The following is a 27,500-nucleotide window of genomic DNA, read 5'->3' as shown; positions in this document are numbered from 1 at the left end:
ATGAAGGTGACTTGACTTGACTATATTAACCCTCATCGTGTCTCACATTGAGCTGTTCTGTGGGAAAGGCTCCGATCCCGACTCTCGTGGTGTAAGCCTTTGACACTCCGTACACTTCTCCGATGTTCGAGGGAGGGATGCCGAGGCCAGTGCACACCCCCCCCACCGTACAGTTGGAGGACGTCACAAACGGGTACGTACCTACAGAGAACACACACACCGTTTGGTCTCACACAGTTCACACACACACACACACACACACACACACACACACACACACACACACACACTCACACGCACGCACGCACGCACGCACGCACACACACACACACACACACTCACACACACACACACACACACACACACACACACACACACACACACTCACACACACACACACACACACACACACACACACACTCACACACACACACACACACACACACACACACACACACACACACACACTCGCACACACACACACACACAGACACACTCACCGAAGTCGATGTCCAGCAGTGCTGCGTTTGCTCCCTCCACCAGGATTCTCTTCGGTGGCCCGTGAATCGCTTCATACATGAAATACACTCCGTCTCTGACCAGAGGTCTGATCCTCTCGGCGTAATCCTGTGAAGCAGTGAGAGTCAGAGACAGAGAGCCACACACACACACACACACACACACACACTGACCTTCAGCTTCTTCAGCTCGCTCTCCACGTCCACCTTCAGAGCCGGATACATGGACTGATACTGCTGCACCAGGTTCTTCACCCTGCAGGAGTGAGTTACAAACACTTCAGATCCGCAGCGCTGTATGAAGGGCTGCACCATTAATCCAAATCAAATCACAATCTTCATCAAGCAAGAGCTGAGACTGTCATGCACTTCTTGTTCTGTGATCAGCAGTAAATCTCCATCTGAAGACTAGAGAATCAGTCTTCAAGCGCTATCTTAATAAACAGATTTAATGCTTGCATTGATTCAGCATGACTACAACAATACATGATTTATCTGAGTAGTTCTTATTATATCTTTTTCGTCCACTAGGGGGTAAAGTTGAGTCTTATTTTGGCCACAACTTTCTCTGTGTTTCATCTAATGGAATGATTTTTGGTGACAAATCTTATTTTGACACATATTTTGGGAAAATGCTTTGAAAGTTTTTTAAAAACTTAACAATACACTGTGGGCAAATTCGCTACCCTTTCGTTATGTTCGTGGATGAAAACATCCACTCAATTAAACTGCTGTAAAAATGTATCAGATAAATATTTTTTTCTAATTTTTTTTGCATAAATCTATTAATCAACCACAGTCCAAAAAAATCCAAGATTTTAACTCTTTGATTACCAAGTTCATAAATGATGTCACTGATTTGGGGAAAAACACACACAAAATGACATATTTTCAATATAAAAAGTGATTGTGGACTGGATATTTTTTTACCTTTTATCACAGTCTTGGGCATGTCAAAGATTAGTAACAAGATTGGCTTTGATGCATTGTTTGTTTTCAGTGATCAACTGTAAAAATAACAAATTTTACCTCTTCCCAAAAGGGAAAACCACAAACAATCAAGAATGCATGATTACATGGTGTCATGGCTTTGCAATCAAAAAATGTCGTTATAATGGAAGTCAATGGGGCAAAAACAGCCACAAACAATAAATGAGGGAGAAAAATGTTTAATCTAATGCTGCACAAAAACTAAAAATGCATCAAAGCCAATTTTGTTACTAATCTTTGACATGCCCAAGACTGTTATAAAAAGCAAAAAAAAAATCCAGCCACTACTTTTATAATTATATTTATATTTAAATCTTTACTATCACTTTAATTTAATACGAATAAAAGTTTAATTTCTTTCAAAAAAGGAAGAATAAATATTTACTGACCCCAAACTTTTAAACAGTAGTATATATTGCTAGAAAATATTTCTATTTTAAATAAATGCTCTTCTTTTTATATTTTTATTTATCAAAGAATCCTGAAAAAAAAAAAAACTATCAAAGGTTCCAAAAAAACTGATAATAAATCATCATATTATTCTGATTTCTGAAGATCATGTGACACTTAAGCCTGGAGGAATGATGCATATTAAAAAGAAAATATAATTTTACATCATAATAATATTTCACAATATTGTTTTTTCTTCTGTGTTTTTGATCAAATAAATACACCCATGATAAGCAGAAGAAACTCCTGTAAAAGTAATAATAATAATAATACTACAAATTCTCCAAATAAGAGCATTATAAAATGCACTAAGCATTAAAGAGCTGCTGGGATCATGAATATTAATCAGTTTGTGTGCGTTCACTCGAACTGATTCGCTGAAATTAACCATAACACTGTATGGTTTTGCAGATTTGGAGTGTGCTTCTGCTGTTTGAGTGATTCTGTCTGTAAGCAGTTGAAAAAAAAAACTAAAGGAATTTCTTGGTAACACAGCACTGTAAGATGTGCACAGCTTTACCTGGTAGAAAACTCACTGAAGTCAGCCATCAGGTCACAGATGCGGAGCCCGGTGCGAGACGCTTTACAGGCGTACGTGGGGCCGATGCCTTTCTTAGTGGTTCCTATGCTGTGACCCAACAGAAACATGGTTATAAAACCACCAAAACTACAAAAACATTCATGCATAGAGCAACAGAATCAACAAACATAGGAGGTCAAACAAAATTGTTTTTTTTGCATTATTCTATACATTGCATATTTATGTTTTATGTATTAAGTTCGTCTTTTTTTTATTAAAATCCATATTTGATGCAAAAATTGGTCCAGTTATTAGAACGAGTCTAATTCAATTGCAAAACCCTGATTTGTGTGATTTTCTTATCTTCTGATTGCAAACAAAATATTCTAAGCTATTTTATTTTTTTATTTGACTCTTTTTAAATGTTTTATTTTTTTTATGTATTTACATATTATGTTTGAAGTTGAGTATAAGATGCATTTATTTTTATAAAATTATTGGTACTATTTATATTATTAGAATGTATTATTATTATTATGTGATGTTATATGCAATATTTGCAACCAAAATTCACAACCAGTGTCCAAACTACAGAACTGTGTTTGTTGTCTTCTAACAATTAACACTAAATAAACAACTATTATCAAACATTAATATAAGTTTAATCATTTATGCATCGTTTGTTCTTACTTTTGTCCTTCCTGAGCTTGTCTCTGAACCTCCTGAAGTCCATCCAAGGCCTGATGAAAGTCAAATACTGACACAAACAGATGCAATCATACGATCGTCTATTATATGTATTTTCCACCCGCACTGTATTCATTATATTTAATAAAAACACTGTTATTTATCGTTATATTACCGATGTGAGCACGATCTGAGATGATAAGTCTTTTATCCCATCCTTTCAGACCTTATCATGGAAGAAAACAACTAATTATTCCTGAGCACAGAATCAAGCCATGAATAATCAATGAATCAAGGCTGGATTATTAAAAACCATGTAATGTTTGCATGTATATGTAAGTTATGACAAAAAACAACAACCTTTTTTCTCATTCTTGTCAATTTCCTCGAATAATCCTGGAAGATGAATGACTACGCCGTTACCTGCAGATGAAGACACGGTCAATAAGGATTCAACTCTACAGTCTGAGGCAGAGTACAAATACAAATATAAAATGTGATTGCAAATTTTTATATCATGATTCTGACTTTATTCTTGCAACTGCAAGTTAAACATCTTGCAATTATGATTTATATTCTGAATCCAAAGTTTATTTCTAACAATTCTGACATTTTTCTTTACATTCTTAATTTCTTGCAATTCTGACTTTTTTTTCTATAAATTTTTTATTTCTTGCAATTCAGATTTTTTTAATTTTTTTATTAATTTCTTGCAATTCAGATTTTTTTTTTAAATTTATTTCTTGCAAGTCTGACTTTTTTCTATAAATGTTTTATTTATTTCTTGCAATTCTAACTTTTTAACATTTTTTATTAATTTCTTGCAATTCTGACTTTTTCAATTTTTTATTAATTTCTTGCAATTCTGACTTTTTCAATTTTTTATTAATTTCTTGCAATTCTGACTTTTTTCTATAAATGTTTAATTAATTTATTGCAATTCTGACTTTTTTCTAAAAGTTTTTAATTAATTTCTTTCAATTCTGACTTTTTAAAAATTATTATTACTTCTTGCAATTCCGGGGCTCCAGACAACAACCAAATGGCTGCATATTGTGGCACTGCGAATACATTTCTGTGAGCGGTTGCACTGGTGCGACCACCGTGTTGCCCAACTCATAAGCGCTGCCATTTCTGTTGCATATGAGAAACATAAAATACCAGCAAACAAAACTAAACCGTACTGCAAACACATCCACAGCACTCGCTTAAGCAGCACAGACCATTCTTCAGCTCAGATCAATAATTGGAACGCAGCGCAACGCAAGCAAACTTGCCCGAGCTCTTACTCAGGAACCAGTGTTGATCTCGTGACACTATTACTGCACAGAAGCACTCAAATTCTGCACAGAATCCTCTGTAATAACCAGATCAAAGAGCACTGACGTGGAAAACAGAAGTAGTAACACTAACTATAACCATGGTGCTGTGGCAGCTGTAGCTGTAACGATAAAGACACGCTGGAATCACTTCCAGAACTATTTTTTTTACAGCTGATGAAAGATAAAAACATTGACAGCCAATCAGAATCCATCCTGCTATAACGAGTTTGAGAATTTAAAGCGGCAGACGATATTATATAATGCTAATATCATTATCTTTATTGGTGTGAACAAGCCTTTACTCTGGAGCCCTGAATTCTGTCTTTTTCTCTATTTTCTGAGTTTATATCTCGCAATAGCTTATTGTAAACCCATAATTGCAAGTTCACTTTTTGTTTTTTTTCTCACAATTCTGACCTGTTTTCTTATAACTGCAAGTTAATGTACTTTTTTTGGTCAAAATTGTGGGTTTCTATCTTGCGTTTCTGAGATTTTTTTTTCGTTTTAATATTTTTGGAAACAATCTTCCACAGACAGTCAATACGCCAGATGCAACACTTAATAGTTACTGTAATGCACTGTACTATGAGACTCTCCTCCTCACCGATGAATGATGTGCATTTGGTGTTGATGATTCCACTGGGGAGAAGATGGAAATCATACTCTTTCTCATCCACCACCACCGTGTGCCCAGCGTTATTTCCTCCCTGTGACAGAAAAAAACACATGAACCTCATGCAATGCAGTGTGAAGCTGCAGGACGGTTAGCAGTCAAAGGTTCACGCTCCAGATTTACTCTCATACTTTCTCCAGAAGGGAGACCTGGAAATGTGTCTCTGTAAGCATCCAGACAGTCGGCTTGCCCTTTACTCAGACACACTGTGTCCAGCAGAGAAGACCAGCCTCCAGGCGATCCACCAACCAGCGAGGCTTGTTCTCAACAGATTATGTGATGGGCTTGTATCGCCAGCGCCGTGGCCTTCTCACATGTCCAGTAACGCTGGGAATGTGACCCGAGTTCAGCGAAGGGCAAGGAGGAATTCTGGGACTGACATTCTCTCAGATTCAGACTCGCACAGCAACACGGCTGAACAAGCAGGGATTGTTACCAATACTTTATACTATATGCATATAATAATGATTTTAAAAACATTGCATGTGTGTCTAATAATGATGACGTAAACATTCAACTGATACTCTATCCCATAAATTTATATTAGATAACTAGCTCATGGGCAACATTGAACATTTAGAGAAATAAGCACAGAGCACTATCATGTTTTATTGCACCGCAAACTATTAATATTAAAATTAGTTGAATATATATGTTATAATAGATCAATACATTTAAGCAGATTTTGAATCGCAGAAAATAAAGTTAAAAAAAACGAAGTTTTATACATGCATATATATAAATTTTCTGTCTTTTCTAGCTGCTCCAAATCTGTTATTTCATAGATGAAACAAATTTTTCATAATAGTAGTTTGCTGTCCAATCAACACAGTGTTTATCAGTTCTTTATGTTTTTATTTCTATACACTGTTGAGTTAAGTTGCATTTTTAATAAACAAGAGATATAACAATATATATATATTTCCCATATTAATAATAATAATGCGATGTAATAACCAGTTATTAAAATAAACGTAAAATAATTATAACAGTTATTTAAATTGTATAAGACTCCAGTCACATTCGTAGTATATTTCATACAGAAAGTTAACTGTAAAGTTGACTGTTGTTTATTATTATTGATATATGAAGGTGACGTTATATGTTGATCTTTTGACCGTTTTATTACCTGACACCTGCACACGACGTCAGACTCCGTCGCCAATAAATCAACAACTTTTCCTTTGCCTTCGTCTCCCCATTGCGCTCCGAGAACAACTGTCACTTTGTTCCCCGAGTCGTTTCTCGCCCGTTTCCCCGCGGCGGATCTGTGGTCGTTCGGTGACCAGCCCAAAGACATGTTGAAGAGTCCGCAGAGGAATTAATCTGACAGCCGTTAACGACGAGCGCCGGACAGAAATGTGTCGTTCACGAACGAGTCGGCTCTCTGAGTCGGTTCCTTCAAGTGAACAATTTGAGTCGGCTGCCATCTGAGAGCCGTGTGGGAACTGAAAGAGTCGGTTCAAATGATCCGGATCACTAAAGCGCATCGGTGACGGGCGGGTTAGCGGCGCGAACATTTTATAATAGAATAAGGATAAATAATAATTCTTCTACTTTAACTAAATAATTGCTCAGAAGTTACTTAACAATAATTTCAATAGTTTTGAAGTTGATCTGCTTCGGTGAAAATTATCTAAAGACCGCGAATAGTCACGTGACACATGTTACTTTTCTCAACGCTCGATAGAATAGACCAATCGCAGTCGATGAGTTTTACAGGACGAGACTTGACGGTTTCATTGAGGTTTCATTGACGAGATAGATTTAGGTTTTTACGTCACTAAGCAATTTATTATGTTCGTTGATTTAAAAGATTACACTTGTAAGTGTACAAATGTTTCTATTACGACACAAGAACGCTTTGATATTTGAATGCTACTTAAAGAGGATTGAGGTTTGTGAGCCGCCGAGCGCCCCCTTTCGGCGGAGTCCAGAGACACGCGCATGCGCAGTCTAGCACGAGCTATTGAGTCACGACTGTATAAAAACAGGTCACGAGGCTACTACAATGCACTATTTATCATTTTTAGATAACTTTGTTGCAAGGGCGTGCAAGTCATAAAACATCAGCTGATGCAATCAATACAGATTTTATGCAAGTAAATCATTTCAGTTCATGGACCTTGGAATGGAAGCGATGGAGACATATTACGCTGTTTACAAGCACAGAAAGTGTTTCATTTTTATTAATAATGTTGAGATTTTCTTGATGCAAAAACATACCGACATAAATATGAAAATCACCCTCAAATGAAGATTGCAAGTGCATAATATAATTATTCCTGCGAAGAAATTATTACACGGTTATCAGTTCGAAAATATTAATGTACTACATAAATGGCAAACATCTTCATAATATATAAAGTTTACATTCAGAACAATATTAATAGTTAACAGCAAGTTATCTTAAAGGTTTGAGAAACACAGCAAAAATCCATAATTAGCCATTTCCCCCTCTCTTAAACACTCAAGTGTAAACGAAGTCTTGGAGTCTCATAAATGTTTCTTACAAGTGTGCACATATTTAAAACAGATTGGTCAAATCTTAAGATTTAGCATTTAAAAATAAATTTCTTTAAGCCAAACTCAAATACACAGTGTACAATGTGTATTTCTTCAAAGCATGCCATCAGTGGCTTCTCTACAGATGAAACCGAGGCACTGATCTTATCCGGTCGAGAGAGATCCAGTGAAATAACAGACTCAGCTTTTCCTTCTTCCTCTCGTTTTCCTCTTCCTAGAGCTGCCTGCAACACGAGAGAGAAGTTGTTTAAACTTTGAGTGCCAACATCAGGCATCGATTCAAGAAGATCAGCACTAAAGGAGTAGTTTCAGTGAATGGGTGCCGTCAGAATGAGAGTCCAAACAGTTGATAAAAAACATCACAATAATCCACATCACTCCAGTCCATCAGTGAACATTTGGAGAAGACAAAAGATGAAACACATCCAGCATTAAGATGTTTTTGGACGGTTTAAACGCTGCTTGATCTGTGCAGATTTCTCTCCTGATTCAGACCAGAACACTTTTTCACTGGAGGAAGTGTTATTATGGATTATAGACTCTATGTATTTGAGTTAAAAACATCTTAATGCTGGATTTGTTTCATCTTTTGTCTTCTCCAGATGTGTTTACTGATGGACTGGAGTGCTGTGGATTATTGTGATGTTTTTATCAGACTCTCATTCTGACGGCACCCATTCACTGCAGAGCATCCATTGATGAGACACTGATGCAGTGCTACATTTCTACAAATATGATGAAGAAACAAAGAGATCATCACATTTCAGCAATTTCATTTTTAGACAAAATATTCCTTTCATTTATGAAGTAGCTTTAGAAATCGTATCTTGAGGGAAGTGTACAGAAACACAGAAGCTCAAACACAATGGTTTTAACAAATCAGCTTAGAAATTATACTTTAAAACTTCCAAAACAACACATATGCATTTATTGGTAAATATCATGGTTTTGTTTATCTTTCATTCTTCACAGACAGAGAGATCAAAGCCCTGGTTTAATCATGATGACAACCCTAAAACATGTCGGATCAAAGGTCACATTTTCACTGATCAAGTGACCAGAATTTTCACATATCTCTCCTGTCAATCATTTACTGTTAGTCAGTAAACAATTATTTCGCAATTTATACTGGTACATTTATCTATTCACATGAATATAAAGTTAATGTACTATAATAATATAATAATCAGAAAAATCATCATATATTCATGATTTCTGAAGATCATGTGACACTGAAGACTGGAAAATACAGCTGCACATCACAGAAATAAATTGCACTTTAACACATATTTACATATAAAACAGCGGTTTTAGATTGTAAAATTATTTCATTATTTTTGCTGTATTTTTAATTAAATGCAAGGAGCACCGGTGAGCAGGAGAGACTTCTTTCAGAAACATAAAAAACATGTTAATTAAGAGGATAATGATTCATCATAATTAAGTTGCTGATAAAAAATACAGACAAGCAGATTTATTGGAAATGGAATCAGTTATCAGACAAATCTCATTTATACAAGACAAATCACATGTAAAGAAATGATTCAAGAATCTCTCTTATATGCATAATAATAATAATACTAATAATGACAACAACAACAACATGTATTGATGTATAATAGACAAATTAAATCTTTATATATTTCCAAGTGTTACTATGTGACGGTTTAGAGAATTTGGTTGGATGGGGTTTATATAAAAATAATGCAAATACATTTTGTATTGGTTGAAAAATATTACTACATGAATGTGAAGAGAATTTAGGTAGGAAAACTAAAAAATTTTATTATCATTATTGCTTTCTTTGTTTCTTGGGAAGAAATGCTATTTGCTTTCAGGTTTTAGGGGGTGGGGCCTACAGCAGGAGTGGGCGGGGCTTGTGACATCACTCCGTCTACATCATCACATGCCCGCTGTATTCCAGACGAGTGAAGCGGCTCATCTGTATTCTTCACAGAGTCACTATCATCACTTCTCTGACAGACCTGACACTGACGAGAAGAGAAGCGTGTGCTGGACGGAGACGAAGCATGAAGCAAAGCCAGTGTTCTTCTGATTTACAAGATGTGGACAACTTCTGCTTGTTTACTTGCAGCGTACCGCTTGCATTTGGGTAGCTGATGTCAGTTTGTGATAGGTTATGTTTTCTAGCATTATTATGCATGTTGTTACAATACTTTACATAGCATCTACATGGAATAGAAATGCTTCCAAAAATGTGTCACAGTGCAGTACTTTCTGACATAGTGATAGTAGATGGGTAGAGCGGCACGATTCAGGGGGAAAAAACTGATTTTTATTCTTCTGATAACAAAAACAACAATACATCAGTGTTCTTCAATATATAATATTATATATTAAATTATATAATATAAATAATAATAGTAAATAATGTATATTTTATATCGCAACGATTATTATTATTTTTATTTAGTATTTTTTATGTTGTCATATAAAAGTCATTGTTATATTTATAAATAATAATAATAATTATATGTAACACATTGTAAATAATAATAATAATAAACCTTTTCACATTATTATTAAACAAAATATTAAACAATGATAAGAAATAAAAATAAACCATAAACTAAAAAAAGTATTCATTATAAAATAAGAATAATTTATTGTACAGTTTATTGCAATTTACAAGTCACTGTACTGAAAAAAAAATATTTATGGCTTAATTTTCTGAATTTCTTAATTTTCAAACTATCAAATGTTTATTTTGATTGACACATATGTGATTAATCCTGCAGCTCTATATAAAGCTGAGTAAAATGGAGAATAACCTAAAAGTAACCATTTATAGGATATAAACAATTTTTCCTTAAACAATCTGGAAAAAATGTTGAAAAATCAAATAAATAAATGTAAACTATCCACAAGCTACAGCTTGTATTTACAGTTCACACTGACATGTGACAGCTGTGAACGACCAATCAGAAGCAGGGATGAGGGCATGCGGCAAAGCTGATTGGAGGAGCATCAGGGCATGAGGAATCGGGTTTAAAGGAGTCAGAAACAGTTTCAATAAAATCTCTTTCTTGACTGCTGTGAAAGTTAGAGTCTGTTTTTATCGAATAATAGCTGCTTGCAGTCAGACTCCTTCAGTGCACTCACTGCGCAAGAAAGCAGAGAAATGAAGACAAACGCTTCAGACTTCAGCACTGGAGCCGCTTCAGAGGCTGATATTTTTACCGGACGCTCCTGAATCTCGATGCATTACACTTTCTGATTCGCACCTGGGACGAGTCTTTCTCAGATGGAAACCCTTGCGAATGTCGGCCAGGAGATGATCGATGATGCAGCCGTCGTCCTGCGGAGCTATGCCTCGACGAACTGAAAACAGACTTCTGTTAGAGAGAAGACAAAACTGGAAGATATACTGAAGTGAATAGAATTACATTTAGTCCCATTAACAGTTCATTAAAAAACCTTAACTCTTAATGAATATTAAAATATTGTAATACAATATATAATTTTTTTTAAGTATCAATTATATATATATATATATATATACGAATATACCAAAAACTATTTATAATTAATATTACAATATTAAATAGAATTAATTTTAATTAGAAAAGTTTTTAATTTGACTAATATTAATTAAATAATATTAAAATATCTTCAATTAATTTAAAGATTAAACAGTATTGAATTGATCAAAATGGACTTGTATTAATGATGTGAAATGAAAACTGGAAGTGAATCTGTAACATCTGTATTCTTCAGCATCACAGCAGAACAAAGCATGTTTTATCTGCACTGAACGTGATGAGAATGACACGAAACAAACCCAATAAACAGACAGCAGTAGTTTGTTCGGACTCACTTATCTTTCCATCTTCTCCCTTCCGTCTCTTGGACTCTTCCTCCTCCAGCTGCTGCTTTCTTTTCTCCGCTTTAGCCGCTTGTTCTTTACGGATCTTGTTTTCCTACAGAAGGAACAATATTTCCTTACCTCTGTGATGCGAACAAACCACACAGTGTTATTTTATTATGAATGAATTAAATTAAATTAATTTTATTTTATTATTTTTGTATATAAAGAAATTTTATATTTTTTGTACATATTTTATTTAACATTTATTTTAAATAATGTAATATTTTCAGATGTTCAGTTAGCGAGAGCCATGTGTGCGCTAATAAACTCGATTTTTACATTTCCACAGCATTTCCACACTTTCCTCCAAGTGTTCAGATTAATGTGTAAAAAAATAAAAAATGATTTAATTTAAACTGTACATTTTAAAATTAATTTATAATTTTCACTAATAGCTAGTTATTTGAATAATAATTATAACAACAGGTTTTAATTAAAATGACTATAATATTAGTATTAAAATGCTTTAATATTATTATTTTTTTTCACAGCAAAAGTTAATGTTAATTATAGTTATTTTAATATTATTTAATATTTTAATACCACTTCTAGAATTAGGCGTTTTAATTAAAATCACTTTAATAATAACTATAATTTATTTTAATATTAATAAAAAAATAGATAACTAATAATTATAAGATAATATAATTTTAACATTAATTAAAAAAACATTAGTTTTTAAATAATTAAAAACAACTTACCTATTACTTGAAATATAGTATCATTATGAATTCATATTTATTAATATTAAAATATCTTAATAATCGATAAAATATTGTTTTTAATTGTACAAACCAATTTTAATATTAAATGATTTTAATATCAAAGAGTTTAAATAATATTATCATAATATTGTGGTCTTTAATGTGTCTGAGTTCAGGTTAAGGGCCTGTATTGATGCCAGTAAAACAGGTTTATTTGGTGTATTATGACGCTCTCGGACCTTCAGGGCTCTGAGGAAGAGCTGGCGGAAGATCTTGATGGTGCTGAAGAGCTCGTCGAGCGAGAGCTGAGCCACGTCTTCACACAGATACTGAGCCAGATCACCCTTCCTGCTGTCCACGCTGGAGAAACGCTGGTCCAGAGCTTCACACGCCGTCAGGTTCTTCTGCACAAACACCGCAGGAACATCAGGAACATCACAAAGCTGGAAAGAGAAGCTGTTTTGAGGGTAAACTGAACCTCGATGAGCCCTGAGAACTGCTGCTTGACGTCCTCGAGCGATGAGGAGACTTTCTTCTCCACGTCTCTCAGTCTCTTCAGAAGCTGACTGGTTTCAGCCTGAATCGACTCCAGATTTACACTGAAACAATGTTTGAAAGGTGATTGAGAAATCACGGAAGCTCATGACACACTCTCTCTCTCTCACACACACACACGCTCTCTCTCTCTCACACACACACACACACACACACTCTCTCTCTCTCTCTCTCTCTCTCTCTCTCTCTCACACACTCTCTCTCTCTCTCACACACACACACACACACACACACACACACTCTCTCTCTCTCACACACACACACGCTCTCTCTCTCACACACACACACACACTCTCTCTCTCTCTCTCTCTCTCTCTCACACACACACACACACTCTCTCTCTCTCTCTCTCTCACACTCTCTCTCTCTCTCTCACACACACACACACACACACACACACTCTCTCTCTCTCTCTCTCTCTGTCACACTCTCACACACTCTCTCTCTCTCTCTCTCTCTCACACTCTCACACACACTCTCTCTCTGTCTCTCTCTCTCTCTCTCTTTCTGAGAGGGTTGGGTGTATGAGGGTTCCCACGTGGAGAGGGCGACTTTTTGTTTTTTTCTATTACTTTTCTTTCGTTTTTCTACTAAAACTAAAATATTACTTTGTAAAGGAGATTATAGTTTATTTTTGAGTGTATTTGTGTTTTGTTTGGGTTGGGGATGGCGTCCCTCTCCATGAGGGTGACGCCACCTGTTTCCCTCCGTCATGGCGTCAGGTGTGTTCCTGCGTCAGGTGTGGCGGTGGAGGATGTGTTGGTGGCGGTAGGAGAGGAGATCGGATACGAGAATATTACATCTGCATCTCGTATGAATAAAGCGGTGGTGGTGTTTGTGAAGGAGGAGGTGCACGTAGGCCGTTTGATTACAAACTGGATTGTGGTAAGTGGAGAATTTATTATTGTTTCACCGCTTGTTGCTCCAACCACAAAAGTAACCGTGTCAAACGTGCCTCCGTTCATTCTCAACGAGGAGATTGAGCGCGGACTTTCGCGCTACGGGAAATTCGCTAGTGCAATGAAAGCGATTCCACTCGGCTGTAAGAATGAGTCGTTAAAACATGTAATGTCTTTCAGAAGACAAGTGTTCATGTTCCTGAACGAGCCGAGTATTGACGTGTCGTTTAGGGTGATGCATGAGGGGAAGGCTTATAAGAATTATGCCAACACTGGGAGTATGAAGTGTTATGAATGTGGGGTTGTTGGCCATAAGCGATTAATGTGCCCACATAAGGTTGGTGTTAGCGGGGAGAACGCGGGCGTCGGGGAGAACGCGTCAGAGAACGCCGGGCCGGGCGCCGCGGGCGTCGGGGAGAACGCGTCAGAGAACGCCGGGCTGAGCGCCGCGGGCGTCGGGGAGAACGCGTCAGAGAACACCGGGCTGAGCGCCGCGGGCGTCGGGGAGAACGCGTCAGAGAACGCCGGGCTGAGCGCTGCGGGCGTCGGGGAGAACGCGTCAGAGAACGCCGGGCTGAGCGCCGCGGGCGTCGGGGAGAACGCGTCAGAGAAAGCCGGGCCGAGCGCCGCGGGCGTAGGGGAGAACGCGTCAGAGAACGCCGGGCTGAGCGCCGCGGGCGTCGGGGAGAATGCGTCAGAGAACGCCGGGCCGAGCGCCGCGGGCGTCGAGGAGAACGTGTCAGAGAACGCCGGGCCGAGCGCCGCGGGCGTCGGGGAGAACGCGTCAGAGAGCGCCGGGCTGAGCGCCGCGGGCGGCGGGGAGAACGCGTCAGAGAACGCCGGGCCGAGCGCCGCGGGCGGCGGGGAGAACGCGTCAGAGAGCGCCGGGCCGAGCGCCGCGGGCGGCGGGGAGAACGCGTCAGAGAGCGTGCTGCCTTCAGCTGTGGAGGAGCGGGAGGATCACAGTGGAAAACGGGCAGAAAGCGTAATTAATGACAGTTATACTGAGGAAGCTGGTGCTGAACCAGAAGCAGGTGAAAACAGTGTCATGAAAAACGATGTGAGTGAACATGGAGATACTGAAATGGAAAGTGTTGATCCAACAAAGAGTCAAGTAAACTGTGAGACAGAAATGAAAGATGATGATACCTTTTCTGAGGTTTCTGATGTGGGCTCGCAGATAGAAAGGGATGTGTACACTCTAAAAGAAATAAATAACTTTCTAGACATGACTTTTGGGAAGGCTTTCGATGTCACTGATTTTTTCCCAGACCCTGAGAAGTTCATAGCGTCGGTACGGTTATTTCAGAGAATGGTTAGTTATGAGGATTTAGACAAGAAAAAGAGGTTTAGACTGAAGAAAATGGTAACAAAATTGAGAAAAGATAAAGTTGTTTCCCAAAGACACCAAAATGTTTAAACATCACGTGGTGAACTTTACTTTTTACTGTCTCTTTCTGTCTCTGTCCTCTTTATTTTTATATTCCTACATGGATGTTTTAAGGGTGGGATCTCCAAATATAAACGGTGGACGAGACCGGGGAAAACTAGGAATGGTTTCTGAGTTTATAAAAATTAAAAAGGTTAACGTTTCTTTTTTACAAGAAACCCACACTAACAAGGACAATGAAATTGAGGAACTGTGTTTGTGCTGGTAAATATATATGCTCCCAATAACGGTCCAGAACGCAAGGATCTTTTTATGAAACTAAGAGATGCTGTCCAGAAGTATGATGAGAGTGTGTGTCTGGTAATAGGTGGTGACTGGAATTGCACAACAAATTTTATTGTAGACCGAAATGGTGAAGAGCCTCACAGTCAATCTGCTGATACCCTGTTAAGTTTTATTCATGAATTTCAGTTAATAGATGTGTGGAGAGAAAGAAACATGGGTGTGAGACAATACACATGGCTGAAAGTATGTGATGATAGAGTCTCTGGAGCAAGATTAGACCGGTTTTATTTGAACGAAATGTGGAGTAATAGAGTTATTGATGCTTCTATTTCTCCCAATGGTTTTTCAGATCACCACATGATTACTTTGGTTTTAAACATAAAGAAGACACAAAAGTCTAATTATTACTGGCTTTTAAATGTTAAGTTTTTAAATGATGTTTTATTTTGTGAAAGTTTTAAAGTGTTTTGGAGCAACTGGAAGTTGAAAAAGTCTTCATTTGAAAGTCTGTGTCAGTGGTGGGATGTGGGAAAGGTGAACATAAGACTTTTCTGTCAGAATTATGCTTCCCAAACATCAACCATAGTGAAAAACACAGTAAGGACTTTACAGAAGGACACTGAGTCGATGAAAAGAAATCTTGTATCCAGTAGTGAAGCTGTGCATTGCGTTGTTTTAAAAAAGAAAAAACAAGAACTGAACTCTTATTTGCAGGAGCAGGCAAAGGGAGCGTTGATAAGAGCCAGATTCTGCTCTGTCAAGGACATGGACGCTCCAAGTGCTTTCTTTTTTAATCTAGAGAGAAAAAGTGTCCATCAGAAGCAAATGTGTCATCTCCGTCGGCAAGATGGATCGGTGACTTCCAATCCAGCTGAAATGAGGAAGCTAGCGAGAGACTCCTATAAGCAGCTGTTCAGCGCTGAGAGCTGTGATGCTGCGAGCGTTGAGGATCTGCTGGAGGAACTGCCTCAGCTCGAGCACCAGCAGAAAGAGGCACTGGACACTTTAATCTCTTTTAAAGAACTCACGGAAGCAGTGCATCAGCTACACACTGGCCGTTCTCCAGGGATTGATGGCTTATCTGTGGATTTTTATCAGAAATTCTGGGATATAATAGGACCAGATTTTTATGAAGTGTTGTTGGACTGCATCAAGAACAAAACACTTCCCACAAGCTGTCGACGAGCCGTCCTGTCTCTCCTTCCAAAGAAGGGGGACTTGGGATTTTTAAAGAACTGGAGACCTGTATCCTTACTGTTTTCGGACTACAAAATATTCTCCAAATGCTTATCAAACAGACTGAAAAATGTTTTAGACCAGTTGATTCACAAGGACCAGTCATACTGCATTCCTGAAAGATCAATTATGGACAACCTGTTTTTATTAAGAGACATGATCGACATTAATCAGTTTTATCATGAAAATCTGGGGGTTTTATCGTTAGATCAAGAAAAAGCTTTTGATCGAGTTGATCATGAATACCTTTTTAATGTTTTAAAGTGTTTTGGATTTGGTGACAGTTTTATATCTTACATTAATTTGCTGTATTTTAATATGTCTGTGCTGGTGAAAGCAGGAGGTGGTTTGAGTGAGCCGATCCTGGTGTCCAGAGGCATCCGGCAGGGATGTCCACTGTCTGGACAACTATACAGCCTGGTCATAGAACCTTTGTTGTGCAGGTTGAGGAAGAATCTTAATGGAATAGCAATTCCTAATTCACAGGACAATTTTAAGTTATTTTTATCAGCATATGCAGATGACATTACTGTTTTTATTTCAAATCAGGATGACATCACAATTTTAAATCAAACTCTTGGTTTGTATGAAAGAGCTTCCTCTGCAAGAGTCAACTGGTCCAAAAGTGAAGGTTTTATTGTTGGTGGGTGGGAAGGCACAGGTTTCCCTCAACTCCCGGGTGGGTTACGCTGGAGACAAGATGGTTTTAAAGTTTTAGGTGTTTTTTTAGGTAATGAACAGTTTCAAAAGAAAAATTGGGAGGGTCTGCTGGAAAAGGTGTCTGCCAAACTGACAAAGTGGAAGTGGCTGTTGCCACAACTGTCTTACAGGGGGAGAGTCCTGGTCATCAACAACCTCACTGCATCGATGCTGTGGCAAAGGACTGCAGTCATGGAGCCACCTGAAGAACTCCTTTTAAACATTCAAAGGACACTGGTCAACTTCTTCTGGAGTGGACAGCACTGGATCCATGCAGCTGCCCTGTATATTCCAGTCCAGGAGGGTGGGCAAGGCTTGGTGGATTTGAGGAGTCGGATCCGAGCCTTCAGATAACAGTCTGTGCAGAGACTTCTTTATAAAGATGTGACATGGGCCAAAACAGCAAGTGCTTTGCTGAAGCAGGCAGGAGGACTTGGTCTAGACAAACACTTGTTTTTAATGAAATTAGAGGAAATATGCCTGTTAGAGCTTCCACCGTTTTATAAGTTTATGCTGCAGACATGGAGAACTGTTTTCAAAGTGAAACGAGACATAGATGAGCATTGGACTCCAGAGGAACCGTTGTTTTTTAATCCGTTGATCCAGACCCGATTGCTCTCCTCCGTGACTGTGCGGAGATGCTTAATAAGGAATGGCGTCTACAAACTTGGACATCTTCTTGATGAGAGGGGCTGGAAACCTACTGAAGAAGTCCAAGAGTTGACGGGTTTAAGGTCCTTGCGTCTTGTTTTTAAACTAAAAGAAGAGATCTCCAATGCGCTACCAAGTGGCTGCAGGTCTTGGATTGCACAGAGACAAACACTGGACATGAGAAATAACCAAGACTTCCCAGACATCAAGATCTCACCTGTCATAAATGAGGAAGATGGGGAAATTGCAGACTCGATTTTATCCTTCACGACCCCCCAGCTTGATCTTTTTAAAGATGCGTCTAAGAAAGCTTTATATTGCATTTCAGTGAAAATGACACACCAAGAATCACTAAAAGGAATAAAAGCATCTAAATGGCCTGAACTGCTACAGCCAGACTTCCTGGTGCGGGACAGGTGGAGGACGCTGTACAAACCCCCGGTGGAGAAGAGAACGGCAGACCTCCAGTGGAGGATCATCCACGGGGCCATCGCTACGGACAGGCATGTGGCGCACCTCAATCCAGCATTGGGGGGGGGGAATGTCGGTTCTGTGGGATTGAGGAAAACCTGGAGCATTTGTTTTTAAAGTGTAACAGATTACAAGGTCTTTTTAATTTGCTTGAGAATTGTTTTAGAAGATTCAATGAGGATTTTTCTGAAGGAGTTTTTTTTGGAGGTCTGAAATACAGTTTTTTAATGAGAAGGAAAATGGTTTTACTAAATTATTTGATAGGAATTGCCAAACTGGCAATCTGGAAAACCAGAAAAAACAAAGGTTTGCAACTCTCTACAATAAATCCTGAGATGATGTTTAGGCATCTGGTGCAAGGAAGGCTGAAACTTGAATTTGCATTTTACACACTTACTAATAATTTGGTGTTTTTTTACGATGTTTGGTGTTTCAATGAGGTGCTATGTACAGTTCAGGATGATCAGCTTGTTGTGAATTTTTAGAAAAAAACTTTTTAATTTTATTTTATTTTTCTGCTGACTGAGCACTATTTCAGTAATGTGATGTAAGGTGTAATGGAAAAATAAAGTGTTTTAAACCTCTCTCTCTGTCTCTCTCTCTCCCTCTCTCGGTCTCTGTCTCGGTCTCTGTGTCTCTCTCTCTCTCACTCACTCTCTCTCTCTCACTCACTCTCTCTCTCTCACTCACTCTCTCTGTCTCTGTCTCTCTCTCTCTCTCTCTCTCTCTCTCTCTCGGAGTGGATGTGGGGAAGGGTTTGTGTTTGAGAGCGGTTTGCTGTCGTGCGTGTTTTCTATCTTCTTTTTTCTGTATGTGTTTTTTCTTTCCCCCCTTCTTTTTGTGTATAGTTTGTTGTGTGTAAAATTTAATATCGGGTTCAATTTAGTAGCGTGCCGTGCTTTTGCACGGTTCACCTAGGAATGGCGTCCACAGGTGGAAGAACGCCATTATCTCTGCGTCATGTTTTCAGGTGTGTGCCAGAGGCTAGCGCTACAGTTGAGGATGTATTGTTGGCGGTCGGTGAGCAGATAGGCTATGAAAATATCGTTTCGGCTTCGAGAATGAACAAAGCCGTAGTTGTGTTTCTTAAAACGGAATCGTTGGTTAATTAGGTAATTGAAAATGGTTTGTGGGTGAAAGAAATTTTTATTACAGTCACTCCGCTGTTTGCACCAGCAACAAAAGTGATTATATCAAACGTCCCTCCGTTCATTGAAAACGAAGTCATAGTGAGAGAACTTGCGAGATTCGGAAGAGTTGTAAGTGAGGTCAAAGCGGTTTCTTTAGGATGTAAAAATCTTGCTCTCAAACATGTGATATATTTTGGGAGACATGTGTTCATGTTTCTGAATTCTCCGGATAAATTATTGGATGTATCGTTTAGGGTCAATGATGGTGATAGCTCGTACATGATTTTTGCAAGTACGGAGAGTTTGCGCTGCTTTGAGTGCCGGGAATACGGCCACAAAAGAGACGCGTGCCCTCAAAAGAAAATTTTGGACCAACCTAGGACTACTGAGACGGAAGAAACATTGGTGTGTAAAGATGTAAAGATACTTTTAGTAAGAGTTGAAATATAAAATTTTCATTTTCTTTTTGTTAATATATATGCTCCTAATGGGGGAATAGAAAGGGTTCTTTTATTTGAGAAATTAGGTCGTGTTTTAAAAACTCTTAGTTTAGGAGATATAATTATAATGGCAGGAGACTGGAACTGTACTTTGAATTTTAATATAGATAGAAATGCTGAAGCACCTCACCAGAAATCAGCCTGTGTATTATCTAATATGGTTAAAATTTTAAATCTTGAAGATATTTGGAGAATTAAAAACCCATTGCTTAAACGATACACTTGGGTAAAAGTCACAGATGGTAGAGTTCATGCTGCTAGATTGGATCGTTTTTATATTTCTTGTGATTCAAGAAACCGAGTGGGTAATGTTAATATTATTCCAAATATAATTTCAGATCACAAAATGATAACAATGGACTTGGTCATGTTGAAAGAAAGTAAAAGGAGTTTGTATTGGTATTTTAATAATAAGCTTTTACAAGTTATGTTTTTTGTGAGAATTTTAAATTGTTTTGGGAAATATGGCAAAAGCAAAAAGGACATTATGGTGATATTAAACAATGGTGGGATATTGTGTTATGACCCCATGCTTCCTTTTCTTGCCTGCTGGTGGCGTGATGACTTCGGGAGGGTGTGGTCGATTGTACAGCCCTGCTGAGCGATTTCCACTGATTGTGGACAGGATAAATGAATAGACTGATTCCATTGACGGCACTTCACCTGGGGGGGATTGGCAGCCTCCGGAGAAGTCATTTACTCCAACTTTCTCTTCTTTCCTTATTTATCATTCCTCACCATTTGGATTATTATTATTTTTCTCTTTATTTAAACCCTAGACATTATGTTATGTTCTTTTGTATTGTATCATTTTGGCACTTGAATAAAGAAACTTGCAAGTCAACCAATCTGTGCAAGCGCTCCTATTTTATGTTACGGTCGAGAACGAGCTGGCCGTGACATAAATTGGGGGCTCGTCCGGGATCCTTTGGTGAGTAATGTGATTATTTTTTTGTGAATGGTTACCTTTATGAATGAGAACTCCGGTTAGTCAGAGTGTATCCAGCTGGGTTGTGTATACAATCCTTCCGACGGAACACTGTTTGTTGTTTTGTTTATTATTTTGTCTTTCTTGTTTTTGAGGGTTATCCTGGGTGGAGATTTAACTCTCTGTAGGGGGTACGCTTTCGGACTTTCAGTTTAACTGATCGTTACGGAGTTCAGCGTTTAATGCCGCCCCGAGCCCGGTACACCTTTGAAGACTAGGTAGAAATTAGTTAGTGTTTTCGTAGATAGGAGCTGGAGTTTCTCAGTTTATAAAGGTGAATCCATTCTACAAAAATTGGTAAGTAATTGCGCTCGTGTGTGTATAGTGCGTTCTTCTTTTCGTACCTACAATGTGTTTTCGACTTGTAGCTAGTCTTCGGAATTTTTGTGAATGAGTAGGTTACGTAATACACTGACGTAGTTCCTCTTTGAAGCAGTGGCTTATGGGAGTTGTATTTCGGGTAAACAGCGTCTCACGCGTGTGATCTAGTTGTTGTTTTTTTTGTTGTAGCTTAAGTGTATTTACTAACAAAATGTCTTCGGTGCTCGAAGATTTCTTCGCTTGTCCCTCAGAAACCTTACTTGAGAGTTGTACAAAGGAGCAACTGGTGCACATCGCCGAACGCTTCAGTATCGATCTCACTACTCAGGATAAGCGGCTGAAGGAAACACTTGTGACTACTTTGAAGCGATCACTTGTTGACAGAGGAGTTTTAGAGGTAAGCACTGAGTTTACTGCTCCTAGTGAATCGTTTGTGTCTACTCCTTGTGAAGTTGACAGTGAAAGTGAGATAAAATTCCTAGAGATGTCATTGCAAGAGAAACAGTTGTATTTAGAGGCAGCGAAACTCCGCGCTGAGCGTGAGGATCGTGCTGCGAAAGAGAGATCGGTAGAAAGAGAACGCGCTGTGAAAGAGAGAGCGGAAGAGAGAGAACAGCAGTTAGCTGTGCGAAGACTGGAACTTGAGTTGGAGAGAGAACGGGATGAAAGAGCATTTCAGTTAAAGAAGTTGGAGTGGTCAGTAAAACAAGCAGAAGCTTTGCGAGCTGATGTGCCTCTCGTTGAACGGCGTCAGCCGAGTGAATTACACGAACCTGTGTTTGATGTTCATAGAAATGTAAGATTAGTTCCGCCATTTTCTGAGAGGGAAATAGAAAAATATTTCTATCATTTCGAACGAGTTGCCTTGTCTTTAAAATGGCCGAAAAGGTTTTGGACCTTGTTATTACAGTGTGTTTTCACAGGTAAAGCACAGGAAGTCTATTCTGCTCTCACACTGGAACAGAGTGGTGAGTATGATACTGTAAAATCTGCTGTGTTACATGCGTATGAACTCGTGCCTGAGGCATATCGCCAAAAATTTAGGAATTTGAATAAAATTGATGATTGCACTTATGTTGAATTTGCAAGAGAAAAGGAGAATTTATTTGATCGTTGGTGTACTTCCATGAAAGTTACCACTAAAGAACAGTTAAGAGAATTGGTGCTCTTGGAGGAGTTTAAACATTGTGTTCCTCACGCTGTAGCTATACATATCACTGAACACAAAGTGAATAAACTTTCTGAAGCTGCTATCATGGCCGATGAATTTGTGTTAACCCATCGGGGGGTCATTTAGTTCGGTCAGTTTTAAGAATGACATGAGTAAGTCTAAGTTTTTCTCTCAAGCGAAGACTAAGTCTCCTGTGATGAGTAGGAACGTTAAGGCGACAGTTTCTGATCATTCTAGTAAGCCTGTACTCTCACGAGACATAGTTTGCTATTATTGTAAGAAGCCTGGCCATAAAATATCTGACTGTGTTGTTCTTAAGAAGAAAGAAAGACTGTCGAAACCTGTTGCTTTAGTTGCTGCTTTGCCATTCATTGATGATACTCGTGATGAGAGAGATCACCCGTTACCTATTCCAGGTGGTAAAACTGTTTTCAATCGGTGTGTAACTTCCTCTGATTATACCCCTTTTGTCACTGAAGGAACCGTGTCATTGCCTGGGTCAAACGAAACTGTACCCGTGCGTCTTCTCCGAGATACGGGAGCTGCCCAATCGTTCCTTCTAGAAGGAATTTTGCCTTTAACTCCTGAAACTGCGACTGGAACCTATGTACTAGTACGAGGTTTTGAGATGGGGTTTGTTGAAGTGCCTTTGCACCGAATCCATCTTTCCTCTGCCATTGTATCTGGTGATGTTGTAGTTGGTGTCCGTTCTGCACTTCCAGTTCCTGGGATTACGTTTATTCTGGGGAATGATTTAGCTGGGGGGAATGTTTGGGGAGAGAGTAGTGTGGCAGCTCCGCCCATAATAGTATCTATACCCAGAAAATCTGTCGAAAATCCTAAAGAATTCCCTGATTTGTTTCCAGCTTGTGCAGTTACTCGATCGATGGCTAAACCGTTGTCTGAAAATCAAGTTGTAGAGGTTCCCCTTCATGACACTTTCTTTTATACTGTTAATACAGGTGAACCAGAATCTGATGCGTCTGAATGCTCTAAACAGAAAGACCTGAAGGCCTGTGCTTCGCTGTCTTCTGACCAGAAAGATTTTATGGTACTGCGAAGTAAATCTGTTGATCCATCTGAGGTTATGTCCACTCCTGAAAAAACTAATGCTGATCTCTCTGATGTTGGTGGCTGTTCTCTGATTTCCTTGTTACAGATCTCTCGAGAGGATTTAATAAGAGCCCAGCAGAGTGATGACACTCTTAAACCTTTATTTTCTGCAGCAGGGTCTAAGAAGTGTTCTGATCACCACTCTTCTTCGTACTTCCTTGACGATGGTCTCCTTTGTCGGACGGAGGTCATGCATAAAGATGTTTCTCTGGAACCTAGTACTCAGATTGTAATCCCTCTTACAGTAAGAGACTCTGTGTTGAATTTGGCTCATCGAGGACTTGCTGGTCATACAGGAGTACGGAAAACGTATGATCGTGTTATGCGACACTTTTATTGGCCTAAGGTAAAACGAGATGTGGCTAAGTATATACGATCTTGTCATACATGTCAGATTACCAGTAAGCCAAATCAGAAAGTGCCGGTTGCTCCCTTGCAGCCTATTCCTGCTGTTTCCACTCCTTTTGAACATCTGATCATTGACTGTGTTGGTCCTTTGCCCCGGTCTAAGACTGGTCATCAGTATCTTCTCACTCTTATGTGCCAGACTACTCGTTATCCTGCAGCGTATCCATTGAGGTCTATCACTACAAGGTCTGTCTTGAAGGCCCTCACTAATTTCATGTCGACCTTTGGAATTCCCAAAGTTATTCAATCTGATCAGGGTTCAAATTTCATGTCGAAACAGTTCTCCAAAGCCCTGCGTCAGCTTAGAGTAAGCCACAATATTTCTAGTGCTTATCATCCACAGAGTCAAGGAGCTCTTGAAAGGTTCCATCAAACCTTGAAATCTCTGTTAAGGTCATATTGTGTGGAACTCGATGCGGATTGGGAAGAAGGTCTGCCGTGGATGTTACTAGCTATACGTGAGGTAATCCAGGAGAGCCTTGGTTTTAGTCCGAATGAGCTAGTGTTTGGACATACAGTACGAGGACCTACTGCTGTTTTAGCTGATGAGTGGCGTTCGTCTAAGCCTTCTGAAAACGTTTTAGACTATGTGAGTGGATTTCGGTGTAGACTGTATGAGGCACGAGCTATTGCTAAAAGGAAACTGAGTAAGTCTCAAACAAAAATGCAGCAACTTTTTGACAGGAAAGCTAAGTTGAGAGATTTTCAGGTGGGTGATCAGGTATTAGCTTTGCTGCCTCTTCCTGCTAACCCATTTCAAGCAAAGTTTACAGGACCTTACAGTGTCGCTAAACGCCTTTCAGATAATAATTATCTGTTGAATACTCCTGACCGTAGGAGAAAAGTGCAAGTTTGTCACAGTAACTTGTTGAAATCTTATGTAGCTTCTGTTCCTTCTGTCTCTGTTAGTGTGGTAACCACTTGTGACTCTTTTAATCCAACTCTTCCTTGCGGTACAAGTGGTGATTCTTCAGAGAATGCTGATGAGGATGGGAATCTTCTTTCTCGAGAAAAAGTAGACGGACGACTTAACAACTCTGAGATCCTTGCTAACCCCTGTCCTCTCATCTTTCATATTTGACAGAGAAGGAGAGGAGTTACATCATTGAGTTAGTGATGTCATTTCCTTCTCTTTTCCTTGATGTCCCTGGTCGTACTTCTGCCATTGAACATGACATCGACGTCGGAACTTCCTGTCCTGTTAAACAGAACGCTTATAGAGTTAATCCACTGAAACGAGATTTGTTAAAGAAAGAAGTGAACTATTTGCTTGCTCATACCCTGGCTGAACCCAGTTTTAGTTCATGGAGTTCTCCTTGCGTTCTAGTAAATAAATCCGATGGCTCATATCGCTTTTGCACCGATTATCGAAAACTTAATGCGGTGACCAAACCAGATTCTTTCCCTTTACCTCGTGTTGACGATTGCGTCGACCATGTTGGTTCTGCCCGATACGTAAGTAAGTTTGACCTTCTAAAGGGGTACTGGCAGGTGCCATTGACTACTCGCGCCAAAGAGTTATCCGCCTTCGTTACGCCTGATGCTTTCCTGCAGTACACAGTAATGCCTTTTGGGGTTCGTAATGCACCCGCGACTTTCCAACGATTGGTAAACCGTCTACTGTATGGAATGTCCGGATGTGAGGCGTATCTTGATGACGTCGTCCTGTATAGCTCTTCTTGGTCTGAGCATCTTAACCAGATCAAAGAATTATTTTCCCGCTTAGCTGAGGCTAATCTCACTATCAACCTTGCTAAGTCTGAATTCGGAAAGGCGACTGTTACGTATCTGGGTAAGGTAGTGGGAAACGGATGTGTGAAGCCTATCGGGACTAAGGTAGAAGCCGTTTGTAGTTTTCCAACCCCCACCACTCGGCGTGAATTACGCCGATTCCTCGGCATGGTGGGATATCATAGGAGTTTTTGTGAGAATTTCGCTAGGGTAGTTTCACCGTTAACAGATTTATTGAGTCCGAAAATAAATTTTCAGTGGTCTGAGACATGTCAGCAAGCTTTCGAAAATTGTAAGGCTTTGCTGGCACGTGCTCCTGTTTTGACCGCCCCGAATTTTGAAAAGTCTTTCAGTCTTGCAATTGATGCTAGTGCTTGCGGTGCGGGCGCAGTTCTCTTGCAAGAAGATTCGAAAGGGGTTCAACATCCTGTTAGTTACTTTTCAAAGAAATTTAATCGGCATCAACAGGTCTACTCAACTATTGAGAAGGAAGCCCTCGCCTTGGTGTTGGCCGTACAACATTTTGAAGTGTATTTGGGGTCAATTGCTGCGCCAATCATCGTTTATACAGATCATAACCCTTTGGTTTTCTTAAATCAGATGAGAAATCGTAACCAACGACTTATGCGATGGAGTCTCATTTTACAACCTTTCCACTTGGAAATTAAACATGTAAGAGGAAAAGATAACGTTATAGCTGACACCCTTTCCCGAGCGTAACATCGAGATGTCTGTGGTATGTTTCTCTCTTCTCGTTTTTTCATCTCTAGGGCCCAGAGGTGTTGAACAAAGTGGAGTAGAGGATGCTTCTTGGACAATTAGAACATTCCATTGTTTGGTCCTTTGGGTGGAGCTTGATTTTTCTCTTTTTGTTTTCTTTTAGATTCGTTGCCGAATCTTTTTGAGGAGGGAGGTGTTACGACCCCGGGCTTCCTTTTCTTGCCTGCTGGTGGCGTGATGACTTCGGGAGGGTGTGGTCGATTGTACAGCCCTGCTGAGCGATTTCCACTGATTGTGGACAGGATAAATGAATAGACTGATTCCATTGACGGCACTTCACCTGGGGGGATTGGCAGCCTCCGGAGAAGTCATTTACTCCAACTTTCTCTTCTTTCCTTATTTATCATTCCTCACCATTTGGATTATTATTATTTTTCTCTTTATTTAAACCCTAGACATTATGTTATGTTCTTTTGTATTGTATCATTTTGGCACTTGAATAAAGAAACTTGCAAGTCAACCAATCTGTGCAAGCGCTCCTATTTTATGTTACGGTCGAGAACGAGCTGGCCGTGACAATTGGAAAAGTGCAAATTAGAGTTTTCTGTCAGCAATATTCATCATATTCAAAAAGGATTGGTTTAAAAAAGGATGATGGTGCGGTTACCTATGATTCTTATGAAATGAGAAGAATTTCTGTCGATTTCTACTCTGATTTATATGCCGATAATGTCACAGATTCTAATTGTAGAGATGAATTATTTTCATGCCTTAAAAAGTTGACGCCTGAACAGGAGGTTATTGATTTACCAGTTACTTTTCAAGAAGTGACAAAAGCTGTAAATGAGTTATCATCTGAGAAAGCTCCAGGTCTTGATGGGTTTCCATCTGAATTTTATAAACATTTCTGGAATGTGATTGGAAAAGATTATTTTGAAATGCTTTTAAGTTCG

At 39.1% G+C, this 27,500-nt stretch overlaps 2 protein-coding genes across 2 annotated transcripts in view; both read right to left on the bottom strand.

Moving 5' to 3' along the window:
• The window catches only part of adss1 (adenylosuccinate synthase 1), a 10,713-nt gene extending 4,186 nt beyond the window's left edge, over positions 1-6,527 (bottom strand). The window contains exons 1-9 of the mRNA XM_059519782.1: positions 6,290-6,527; positions 5,092-5,194; positions 3,526-3,588; positions 3,341-3,391; positions 3,169-3,235; positions 2,479-2,586; positions 693-774; positions 501-627; positions 47-201 (exon numbers count right to left, since the gene is read on the bottom strand). Coding sequence (XP_059375765.1) covers positions 47-201; positions 501-627; positions 693-774; positions 2,479-2,586; positions 3,169-3,235; positions 3,341-3,391; positions 3,526-3,588; positions 5,092-5,194; positions 6,290-6,460 — 927 coding nt within the window. The 5' untranslated portion in view covers positions 6,461-6,527. The remainder of the gene's footprint in view (positions 1-46; positions 202-500; positions 628-692; positions 775-2,478; positions 2,587-3,168; positions 3,236-3,340; positions 3,392-3,525; positions 3,589-5,091; positions 5,195-6,289) is intronic.
• Positions 6,528-7,673: 1,146 nt separating this feature from the next.
• The window catches only part of LOC132113345 (inverted formin-2-like), a 57,589-nt gene continuing 37,762 nt past the window's right edge, over positions 7,674-27,500 (bottom strand). Inside the window, exons 12-16 of the mRNA XM_059521142.1 lie at positions 12,758-12,878; positions 12,519-12,683; positions 11,525-11,627; positions 10,932-11,028; positions 7,674-7,910 (exon numbers count right to left, since the gene is read on the bottom strand). Coding sequence (XP_059377125.1) covers positions 7,901-7,910; positions 10,932-11,028; positions 11,525-11,627; positions 12,519-12,683; positions 12,758-12,878 — 496 coding nt within the window. The 3' untranslated portion in view covers positions 7,674-7,900. The remainder of the gene's footprint in view (positions 7,911-10,931; positions 11,029-11,524; positions 11,628-12,518; positions 12,684-12,757; positions 12,879-27,500) is intronic.

Source organism: Carassius carassius, chromosome 32, assembly GCF_963082965.1.
Source record: "Carassius carassius chromosome 32, fCarCar2.1, whole genome shotgun sequence".
Lineage (NCBI taxonomy): Eukaryota > Metazoa > Chordata > Actinopteri > Cypriniformes > Cyprinidae > Carassius > Carassius carassius.
The sequence above is the reverse complement of the archived record's forward strand: the minus strand, read 5'-3'. Positions and strand labels throughout refer to the sequence as shown.